Source organism: Panthera onca, chromosome E2 (assembly GCF_046562875.1).
Source record: "Panthera onca isolate mPanOnc1 chromosome E2, mPanOnc1 haplotype 2, whole genome shotgun sequence".
Lineage (NCBI taxonomy): Eukaryota > Metazoa > Chordata > Mammalia > Carnivora > Felidae > Panthera > Panthera onca.
The window spans coordinates 42,043,010-42,055,092 of NC_138353.1; the positions used below are offsets into that span (position 1 = coordinate 42,043,010).

The 12,083-nt window shown below is 47.7% G+C and overlaps 1 protein-coding gene across 2 annotated transcripts in view; it reads right to left on the bottom strand.

The window, feature by feature from the left end:
* Positions 1 to 367: 367 nt before the first annotated feature.
* Positions 368 to 12,083, bottom strand: part of CMTM4 (CKLF like MARVEL transmembrane domain containing 4) — a 70,006-nt gene continuing 58,290 nt past the window's right edge. Inside the window, exons 3-4 of one of the 2 annotated variants that reach the window (XM_078438844.2) lie at positions 9,381 to 9,479; positions 368 to 8,010 (exon numbers count right to left, since the gene is read on the bottom strand). In XM_078438844.2, coding sequence (XP_078294970.1) covers positions 7,846 to 8,010; positions 9,381 to 9,479 — 264 coding nt within the window. In that variant the 3' untranslated portion in view covers positions 368 to 7,845. The remainder of the gene's footprint in view (positions 8,011 to 9,380; positions 9,480 to 12,083) is intronic. The other variant, XM_078438845.2, reaches the window with a different exon arrangement.

Sequence of the window (12,083 nt, forward strand, 5' to 3'; positions counted from 1 at the left end):
GAGATAGCCAGAGAGATCTGAGATAGCCAGAACCTGAGCCTCTCGTGGTTTGGAAACTGGTCGCACGAGGGACCCCACACTTGAAGACGGGGAGAGCACCGGGTCGGCAGTTGGCCCAGGTATCCTGCCCCAGCTTTGACACACGTTCTGAAAATACATCCGAAAGCTGATGTGCAGAAACCGAGAGGGGTACACGGTGGGACCTTGCCTGCCCAGCTCAGCCAGCCAGGCTGCCTGTCAACACCCATACCCCGGCCTGTGCCACGGAGGCGGGCTGTGTTCAGCCACCACCTCACAAGCTTGTTTCGGGAACTAGGTCCTCGGCCTTTGAAGGGACGGGAGGGAAGTCGGAGCGAGGAGACAATGCCATTTTTACATGTCCATTTATTAAACAAGAACTCCTTCGTGACAATTTAATACAATATTTATTAACGATTAGTGCTGAGAAAATTATTTCCCTCTACATACAAAAATACAGATTTGAACACTATGAAAACAATCAGGACGAGTACCATGAAAAATAGGTCCTTCAAAAGAAATAAAGGGGCAAAACTGAGGGCAACGTGAGGCTCTGTCTGCTGTCGGGGACAAACCCACAGGAGCAAAGGCTTTGGGGCCCCAACACCACTCCAAATGGATAGAGTCAAACCTACAAACCAGGGTTTGAGAAGCCAGGAAACCCACCAACAGCATAAACCAATGTTTGCCAAATGGGCATCACCTCAGAATGCCCCACAGCTGTGCCTAAACGATTAAAGGAAAAAAACTTCTAAGAAGCAAAATGTAATCGTTACTAAGTTAACATTGCCCCCCAAAAGTGCCACCCGGCCAAGTACCAATGAATAATCATATTGGAGCTATTAGCCATCTGATTTCATTTCCTTTGTTAAAATAATGACATCTTCTGGCCCTTCCAAAGGACAAAAAAGAAGCTACAATTTGAGTAAATCCATTCCTTCATTTTGCAGTGGCTCAGCTAGTTTACTCAAAGAATTTTCTTCACCACACAGAACTCGCGTCCTATAGATATGGGAGGGGTGGGAAAGCCAACAGAGCAGCTAGAGCGTTATCTAATGTCAGCAAGCTCCTCATAGCAGGGAGTCTATTTTGTCCAAGCGCAAAACCAGAAAGGGCCACTGAGCCCACCCCGGGGAGTCCACAAACCAAAGTCAGTGGAGGCCCCTTGGGCAGCCCCTCTCTCCCAGGCAGGGCTGGAGGTGGGCCCGAGCTGGTCCTCTGCTTCACCAGCCCGCCAGCAAGGGAGATCTTCACTGTGTCAGACCTAAAGGGGAAAATCAGAGCGCCATGGATGTTCCATGCTTTTCCTTTCTACAGAACCACTTTCCTCTTACCGTTTGAGGCGAGCAGTGGCTCTCCCTAACTGAACAAGTGGTTTAAAAATGCCAAATGCAGTTATACTGATTAGTTATTTCACAGAAATATACGCTTACTCTCAGACTGTTGAAATAAGCAGAAACAAGTCATTGGGGAGAAAGCAGCAGAGAGGAGACAGGAAGAGCCAAGGTGGGTGTGGTTTTTTCTCTTTTTTAAAATACATAACGAAGTTTAAAGGGATAATGGCTAAACCTCAAAGCCATCATTGCTAAAAGCAATATTAAAAGGACACGATCTAACATCATGCTACAAAAATAGTGTCATCTGGTTTAACTAAATGTACATCTTTTTTTCAGTTCCATGATTGACAAGTGTTTATGTGACTGACACACAGAAGGCACCGAAGGTGAAGTGATTATTATTTGTCTTAAAATATACAAAGACAGAATTACCTACTTCGGGGGAAAAAAAATACAGTCATACCTGTAATAAATAGTTAAGTGTTTTTGCCACGGGTTCCCGAACCCCTACAGATTTCAACATATACAAATAGTTTCGATCCCTACATTCTCTTAGAGGGAACCACATCAAAATCAAGTTAACAAAAGCATTGGTTTTATCCACATATGTCAGTTTCATCATGAGGCAGGATCTGAAAACTCATTTTTAAACGGGTTACAGAGTGAAGGAGCTGGAAGCAGTCAGCCCCCGTGCAGGTCTAGGCCAGCTTGGGGGTCCACCTGGGCCTCCTGCCCTCGTCCTTCCCCACGAGCCAGCCTTCCCCCAGCCTTTGGACCAGCCAATTCTCCCTTCAAGCTCTGATTCTTTGCCTCCTTCACTTCTGCAGAAAGGGAAACTTGCGAAGTCAATTCTGGAAAAGGCAGGAAAGCAAAATGGCCCCCTGAAGGAGGCAGGCATCAGTTAGACCTGGCCCTGCTTGATACAGGCACCAACCGGGTCCCCACACTGTCCTCATTTCCTGGTAACAGGAAATGCTTTCTACTGGGGTTCAGCGGCGTTCTCCAGAGACAACTCCGATGTGACAGTTTTGGACTGAGTCCCATACAAACCAGTACCCGAATCAACTGTGTCCTACCTTCTCGGGTCTGAGGCACAATTATGAAAAGAAACCTCACCTCACCCTGATCCCGTCAACAAAGCTGATTAAGGTCATTTGAGACCAGTTCCTACTGGAAATTGGAACCAGAAAGGTTCTGACAGCCCACTCGAGTCCAGGCTATTAACTCCTTAATGAAGGCTCTCTGGCCTTGTGTACAATGCATCCCAAGGAAAACCTGCCACTCCGAGGTGTCTAGATGAGCAAGCAGGTCACCCTAATTAAAGTCTTGGCATGAAAATGCGGACAACAAACTGACCCTAGGAACAAGATACACTATTCAAGGATCCATAAGCTAAACTTTATTTTAGGCAAGTTGCTGTTGCTTCAACCTCAGTGGGCTTGTAGGTAACTTTTTTCTTTATTGTTACATTTATGGGATAAGAAAAACCAGAGAGGGAAAAAAAATCCCCAAGGTTCAGAAATTGCACCGAAATGGGACAGAAATATAATCTAGACCAAAGAAGGAAGAACACATCGGCCCCATTCCTCTGTTTCAAGCCTAAGAGTGTATAAATGCCACTAATGCCACTTTCTGGTGTGAAGGAAAGTCAAACGGAACATTCATTTTCAGAAGAAAATTCTTCTAGATCTAACAGAGATTAAGGGTATTTTCTATCAGGGACAGTTTCTAAATAAAAGCAATGGACAGGGTCAAATGTTTCAAATAACCTTTCAACCACACAGTTCTTATGATCTCAATAATATCTGCTGAGAGAGGAGGAAACACGAGATTTTATAAAAAGCCAGGAAAGGTGACAAAGCTCAAGGAGGCCTGTGTTAGGTCTGCGTCCTCTCTAAGGTGGACCCAAACCAGAATCTGAGTCCCCTGTCCAGAGCTCCAAGGCATACTGGTCCCAACATCCAGCTTTGGCTCTCAGGCTGAATGCAAACCTCAGCCCTCACTTTTCCAAAGACAAGAGAAAAGGAAGGTAGTTAACCAAGCACATTTTTTCAAACTGGCCTGGGTCGGTGACCACATGCAGGGTGATGGCCAGTTCCCCGGAGGCACGCAGTCTGGGTGTGCTGGGCCCCTCTCTCCTATCACCTCCCATTCTTGCCCCTGCTCCACTCTCCAGTCTGTTGCCCAGCTGGTCCTGAGAGTGGGTGCTGATAAGGTAAGAAAAATTTGAGGCAGACAGAAGTCCTGGGTTCTGCAAAGTTCACTAGGAACCAAAAAGGTATCTGGGGACCTCAAAAGCTAATGACAGTCCCTTGGGGCAGAGAACAACTTTTTATTTTCCTAGAGAGAATCAATTGGCAGTAGCCTTTACCTAGAAAGTGCTTTTTGCCCTTACCTGTTTATTGTCCTTATTTTCCTGTAAACAAGATATGGAGAAAATGACAGTCGGGAAGTAGCAGGATGACTTCCCGGTTGCCTGGTTTTGAACACGGATGGCACAGTGGGAACCACTGAAGTCATCACTGCCTTCCAGAATCACTAAATTGGCCACACATCGCCTCCACACACTACTTACGTTAGGGCTGGTTCTGAGAACTCACAGAAAATCTTGCACAGCCAGAGATTAGAACTTGGGCCACCTCTTAGACACTTGGAGAGGTGAGGAGTTTCTTACAAACAGCACATGATTGTCTGCACGACGAGGTGAGCCTGGACCGCACACAGGACATAATACACGGAGGCCTGATTCCAGGCTCGTTCGTTGCAAGCAAGAATCCATACACACGTGCAGACAAAAGAGTGCCTCCTCGCCTCAAGAGACCGCCTGTGGCTGAACCCAAGTCTGAATCGCTAAGAAACCATCAAAGAAAGGCAGAGGAAGTGGCCAACGTTTTAAAAGAGTAGACATGTTTTCAATGGAGTCAAAAGCTCTCACCATCTAACACGTCGGATACACTTCATGCCTACCCGCAGGCGTGCGCCTCCCTGCCAGGGGACAGTCGTGGTGCCCTGAGGGCCGGGGCTGTGGTCCGCCCCCGAGTCAAGCCCTCAGAGGAGCCGGTGGGTCCCGCTGGCTCCCATGTGACCAGCCAGGCTCTGTCCCGCTGGCTTTTCAGTTCCAGCCGCCGAGACCGGGACTGGACAGGCCACTACATCCTTGCCTTTTTGTGGGCAAAGGTAACCTCTCTGGGATGAGTGTTTCTGCACAGAGTAAAAATCTAAAATAAAATACTTTGAATCAAACTTGTCCTAGAAGGTTTTAATCTGTGACTACCTTTGTCCTTCCCTGGCTTTATATGGGACCAACGAGCGACTTTCGGCCTCCATGACTGTAATCTTTCTGTATGAAAAGAAAAAGACCTCTCCCTCCCTCCATGCCTTCAACCCTGTAGAGAAACATACAGGAGAATCCGAAGGAGAAAATACCACATCAACCAAAATCAGTGCCAAGATCAACTTTCTCTGAAGACGTCGGCGCGCATCTATCTAAAAGCACCAGGGGTTCCACTGGAGGCTGGAAGGTCACCACCACACGGTCTCCAGGCACAAAGTCCAATCTACACAGCAACTGCAGTTCCCATCAAGTTTGGCACAAACTACGAAAGCCGGCATCCTCCTACCAGAAAATTGAGAAACACTGAGATTGCCTCAGCCTTAAAATACCCCCAAACCAAATGGATGTGGTCCACATTGGAACCATTACATGCACAAATAGGCTTCCTTCAATTTGCAAAAACAAAACTAAAGTCCTGCTAAGCGCCCCCTAAATCTAGATTGTCCTGTTTGCACACAGAGGCAACATAAGAAAAACAAGTGTCGTCACATTCGCCCTAGACAACCACACTCTCCTCTCAGAACTGCCCTCGCCGCGCTGCCGCGCGAGGAGGTCTGCTCCCGGGCTCTGCGCCACACCAATAAGAGAGCTGGCTGCTTCTGGCTGTGGTGGGAGCTAATTAAATACAAAGAAATATATTTACAGAAACCATGGGGGAGCCTCATGGCACAAAGGATATTAAATAGTTACAGGGACATAAATAATTCCGAAGATTCTAACACTAAGATGCAAAGTGACCACTACGTCCCTCGGTGGCACAAGGGATCGTCACTTTTTATCACCTATAAGCATTTACAATTGCAATGGCTTCAGAACCACTACTTGCAGCTTTCAACACATCCTCGGGAGGCCAACAGGCCCTTTTCCACCAGGTGATAAACTGGTTTTATTGCAGCCACTTGGAAAAACTCGGGCAACAATCCTGCCCGAGTGGTATTCTTTTTCTTGATCTCACTTCAAAGGCGGCTTTTTACTGAGGCCAAGTAACATGACTCCCAGCAGATTCCTGATAAAGCTCAGGGTGGTCCTTCCACGTGGGCCCCACTCAATGCGAGGCTGGGTCTTTGTGGCCCTGTTTCTAAGTGGAAATCTCAGAGGGAGAGAAGCCCGTTTCAGACTATGCAGACACAGTCGACAAATGCAAAATAAATACATACAAATGAACAGATAAAATCCAGATGTCATCATCTCCTCAGAAGTCACTACACATAAGAAGTTCAAAGTTTGTGAGGCGTGACTGGTGCCGCCTCACAACACGCGTGGGAAGGGGGCTCGATCGGACCCGTGTGGGCGCAGGGGAGGTGCGTGACCACCGGGCCAGCGGGGTCTGCACCGACAGCCCACCGCCCCTGACGCGGACAAGGAACCGCAGCAGAATTCGGCCAGTTCCGGACGGTCGGTTCAGGCGGCTGACCCCTAGCCCCGACCCTTCAGACGTGGAAGGTACCGTTTCCCGTAGAACCTCCTGCCTAGCAGTGGTCCCTGCGCTGGGAAATGAGACGATGCTCTTCTGCGAGGCGTGCGATGCCACGGGTGCACGGATGACACCCTCTCGCGCCTGCTCTGCTCCCCACCTCCGAGCACACACTCGTGTTCGCTCTCTCCCCACGCAGCACGCGGCGAAAGCTGCAGTCATTCACTACTAGACAAGATCCTGGGGATCCTCCGTGGGCTGCAAACCCGCTGCCACCCCCCACCCCCATCCCCACCGGGGCAGGGCGGGTTTCCTCCCTGGTGACAGCCAGACACAGAATAGTAGGGGGACACGGAGGTTTGTAAACATTCAAAACAGCTCAGAGAGTGAAAACCCAACAAGTTACGGGCAATTTTTCCATGAAAGATACAATTATAGTTTCCCGACGAGAAAAAAAACAAAACCAAAAACAAACAAAAAACCTACAGCCTCAAAGGGGTTCATGTAACACATTCACCACAATCATCTTCACTTTATCAAGAATCCATCCAAAACCTTACATAACTAGAATTTTCCCCAGCAACTTCCGAGGTCGATGTTCATAGTCATGACCCTGAGGCACAAAAGCCACAACCCGTGCCTTCTGGAACATCAGTGAAAGGGTGTGTCGTGCTGGAAATTCAAGTATTTTCAAATCCTAGACAAACCTACTCAGAATCACTTTAGAACTGTCCTCAGGCATTTAAAAATTCGCACACATCCCTAAAACAGGTGTGTCCCCACCTGTGGTCCATGAAGCCAGCAAAGGTGCCGGCATTCTGGTTGGTGGAATGTTTTGTTTCGTTTTGTTTTTTGTGGTTTTTTTTTTTTGTGGCTTTTACCTGAGAAGGCAAAATTGCAGGAAGCCTGCAATTCAGCCTCCAAGTAGTAAGGGTGGGTCTGAAACTGGAAAACAAGATGGTCCCCACGTTCCCGGAGGAGAATCTGGGATTCAGGGAAGTGACGCATTTCAGGAAGAATTAATTGAGTGAGTTCTCAGCAGGGTGGGAACCGAAAGGTGACCTTCCCGCATTTCAGCAGTCCCATTGAACGGCCCCAAGAGGGCAGCAGCTTTTCCCATCCCCGTAAAGTCTGGGGGCCCGGCAAAGAGCTCCACCAGCGCCCCCATCACCAAGACCCTCAGCGTCACGCGTGGCTTTCTGGGCCTGTGCTGGGTGTGTCGACGCCCCAGGAGTGGAAGACGAGGAGCAGGGGAGGCTCCGGGCAGCAAGACTAAATGGTGCCCCGGAGCTCGCGAGGGGGCTGCCCGGCGATCGCTGCCAACCCCACACCTTCATTCCTTGATTTCCACCCCCTCCTAGCAGCCCCCATTAATCCAAAGTCTTGAGCTGTCACAAAAATATATGACAGGGTGGCTCGGAGTCAGATGTGAAGCCTGTGCTCGGGGACAGCGAAGACCTAAAGCAGATGCGGCAGCCGGTAAGGTCGGTGGCAACCACGGCCACCCAACCCTGGACCGATCGGCAGGCCTCTGCCGCCCACCTCGGTCAGAACAGCTGGGCGCGGCGGCTCCCTGCCTCAAATACCTGCCAGCGGGGGCTCTGAAAACCCTTTCCCAGGATGAACTTTCACCAAAGAGGACAAAATTCAACTTAATCACGGGAAAATCTGACATGATGAGGGAAAGAAAACTTGTCTGAAAGGATGGGCACGGGGACAAGAGGGAGGAGGATGGCAGGTGCTCATGTGTCCAGGCGCTGGATCTCAGGGCGACCGTCCACGTCTCTGGACTCCGTGCGGGCTCGGATGTAGTCACTGGCACTCTGCTGGTGGATGCTGACTCTCCATTTCTGCACCGCCAGGAACGTGTTCACTGCATATACCGCGGTTGCCAAGAAGCCAAATATCTGCAAAACACGGGCACGGTCAGTCCTCAGACACGTCAGCCGCGTACCGGGTGTGAGAGCAGGACCTGCCCTGAGCAGCTCACATTCACCCGAGATGTGTGCAACTGTCCCAGCTGTACCCACAGTGCCCAGACCCACTGATATTGGGCTGACTGTGGCCAAGTGCGCAGTGAACATGACCCACATAAAGTTCTGCATCACCTGAAGACAGCCCAAGACTTCTTTTAAAGTATTTTGGATCTATTAAAAACAAACAAACAGGGGTGGCCTGGGTGGCTCAGTCGATTAAGCGGCCAACTCTTGGTTTTGGCTCAGGTCGTGATCTCGGGGATTGTGGGTTTGAGCCCCGTGTCGGGCTCTTCTATGCTCACTGCGCAGAGCCTGCTTCGGATCCTCTGTCTCCCTCTTTCTGGCCCTCCTGTGCACGTTCTCTCTCAAAAATAAATAAACGTTAAAAAAAGTTAAAAAACAATCACAGAAGTGCCTCTTTTACAACACCTTCATGGCCACTGGTCCCAGGTAAGAAAGTAAAATGTAGACCAAAATACCATATAGACAGAAAATGAGGGTCTCAGGTGTCAGCCCCTAATCAAGCCATAATGCCTGACTTTCAAAATCACAGCCTCCCGGCCTCTGTCTGCTGTCCAGCTGCCTCGCCCCTGGGCAGCTCCAGGTGGTCAGCTCCGGGGTAAAAAGCAGTACAATTTTAATGATTCGAAAGGACTGATGAATCCACTGAGTGACACTAGGGACAGTAGCTGGCTTAATATTTTTTACAAATGTTTCAAACCAGCAGCCCCCCACCATGGCAAAAGTGCTACATGTTCATTATAAATACAGAGCAATATAGAAATGCAAAACACAGAGCGTGAAAGTCTTAAGGTTATCTGGCTCCCACCCTCCCCCGAAGGCATTCCACCTCAAAGAACAAAAAACATGTCACCTGACTGCTACATGGAGTCTGGCCTACTTCTTCTTCGTTAAGATTCTCCCCCACACATTGACAGATAAGGCTCTTAAAAGTAACATCACTAACAGACACGCAGGGCTCTGGAAACAGACTAAAGCAGTGATTCTCAAATTTGAGCATGCACCTGAAGCACCCGGAGGGCTTATTACTGGGGATCTCTAATTCAGTAGCTCTGGGGGAGCCTGGGAATGGCATTTCTAACAAGTTCCTCGGTGATGCTGAGGCTGCTCTTTTGGGGACCACACTTTGAGAACCATAGCGCTGAAGGAACCGGGACCTCCACTGACTCAGTAAGAACATCGCTAGCAAAGAAAAAGCTAGGGAAGAACGAGCAGGACGCAGGCTAGGGGACAGAGGAGAGCAAGTCACAGGGTGCACAAATCAGCCTGAGTTCACTTACCACGGCAGCAATTTCTGCTCCGGTTTTGTGGTTTAAAGCAGCCAGTACAATCGAAGCAATAAAGAAAAAGAAAGTGCTGAGTCCAGTGTTGACCAAATCCTAAAGAAGAAGATAAAGTCACTTGGAAAGAATCATTTCCTGCTTTGCCCTAAAAGCAGCACAAGGCCCAGCCTCTCTGATGACACCATATTTTAGTCTCAATGGCCCAGGGGTACTGGTCCCACAAAGGAAGGCAAAGATGATACCAGCTTATGATGATGCTACTTGATATGTCACCACAGCAAAATCCACATTTTAATCAACCACGTTGTCATTTCTTAATGAATTATTACAGAAACCCAAACTGCTAACCCATTAAGGACACGCACGTTAATTACCATTTTGAGTTCTACTGTCATCTTTTCAAACTAAGTTAAAATCACCTCAGCATGGGCAGCACTCCCCAGAAGTCCAGAATGTGCTGTAACTGGCCAAGTGCCCTCCATCGCCACCTCCCCCCCCCCCATTCATTTGTGACTTGGCAAGTGCATGGGTTTTTAGACCTAGAGAACTCACTTAGCCAGACCTCACGCTCTTTCTTATGCATGGTCTTTCATGGGTCTCTATGGCTAAAACCTAGAGGATTTTCTCCTAAGTTTTTTGCAAAGCAAATGAGGTTAGGTATCCAATGCTTCCAAGATTTAACTCCTGTCTCAGCTGTGAAGACAAACAGAGCACATCGATTAAGTGTCACAGCCTGACGGGTCCTTACCCACCATGACTTGGGACAAGCCATTTTGCTTCTTGTGTCTCATGTGGGGACAGTACCCCCACCTCACAGAGTTATTCTAGGGGTCAGGTGGAGCCACTCACAGCTACGGTTCCCTGCACATTAATTGCTGCTTCTGTGATCGCCAATGTGACAATGGGATGCTGACAGCCGGGGTCATACCAGAGTCCATATAATCTCTACAGGGAAGCAAAATCCAAGGGAAATGTTGGGCTGTTAGTGCATCAACACCAGGTGGGTCCTCAAGGGCCATCTCCTTTTTTTAAAAAATGTTTATTTATCTTGAGAGCGACATAGAATGCGTGTGCTAACACGCGCGCGCGCGCACACACACACAGACGTGTGTGTATGTGTGCCGGAGTTGGGGAGGGGAAGAGAGAGGGAGAGAGAGAGAGAGAATCCCAATCAAGTTCCGTGATGAGAGCACAGAGCCCAACATGGGGCTTGATCCCACAATCCTGGGATCATGACCTGAGCTGAAATCAAGAGTCGGACGCTCGACCAAATGAGCCACCCAGGTGCCCCGTCATCTCTTTCCAAAGTTGCAAAAAAGCAACGTTCTCATCACAGAGGTACTGAGCCTACGCAGCAGGAACCCCAGCACACTGCTGGTGCGGGCTTCCCTAGGGGCTCACAGAGCGAAGCAAGCACCAACTACAAAACTCTGTTCAGAAACCGTCTGCCAGCACAACAGTTTTCAGCTGTGACCAATGTGAACCAAGGGCAGGTTTTTCACAAATTCAAACCAGGAAGTGTTCAGTTAAAATGCTCAGGTCTGGGTAAGGTGCCGTAGGAATAAAGAATATAAAATGTACTTTCCAAAACAAACACTATTGAGAAGCGGGGGGAGTTTTGTGATACATTCTGAGGCCAAACATCAAACCAAATAGTATGTACATTATTGGCGACAGTGTAAAAATATAAATGTGGTCAAGGGCCTACATGCATCAAAGGTTTTAAAAAGGTTCGTGTTGCCTATGATTTCCACATTTGGAAATTCATCTTAAATATCACACTAGTGCAAAGGTCTCAGTATAAGGATGTTTGTCATAATCCTTAACATAGCAAAAAAAAAAAAAAAAAAAACCCAAAAAAACAAAAACAAAAAAAACCCTCAAAAACTGGAAACAAACAAAATGCTCAAGAATAAAGGAGTTGTTAAATAAAATGGTATCTCCACAATGGAACACTATGCAGTCATTAAAATAATGGTGAAGTTGTATATTTAACATGAAATATACTTACAATAGTTTAAGTGAAAAAGCATAATTCTAATGATTCCACTCCACACCCCCCCCACACACACACATATCACAACATACATGTCTAGGTGAAAGATAGTCTACATAGTCTGGAAGCTTATATCAAGTTTTACAAGTGGTTATCCCAATGGTTTGTATCACGTATGACTTTTTAATAACTTTATTGAGATAGAACTCATATGCCATATAATATACCCAATTAAGATGTGCAATTCAATTACCATGATCTAATTTTATTTTTTTAATGTTTATTTATTTATTTGAGAGAGGGTGAGAGAGAGAGAGAGAGAGAGAGAGAGGTGGGGAGGGTGGGGAGGGACAAAGACAGAGGAGAGAGAACCCCAAGCAGGCTCCATGCTGTCAGCACAGAGCCAGACATGGGGCTCGAACTCACAAACCATGAGATCATGACCTGAGCTGAAACCAAGAGTCAGATACTTAACCAACTGAGCCACCCAGGCGCACCTACCATTATCTAATTTTAGAACATTTTCAGCACCAAAAAGAAACTCATTAGCAGTTAATTCTTCATCCCTCTCCTAATCCTAGGCAACCACTAACCTGCTTTCTGTCTCTTTGGATCTTCCTATTCTGGAAATTTCATATAAATAGAATTATATATTATGTGCTCTTTTGGATTGGCTTCTCCCACTCAGTTTAAGATTTCTAAGG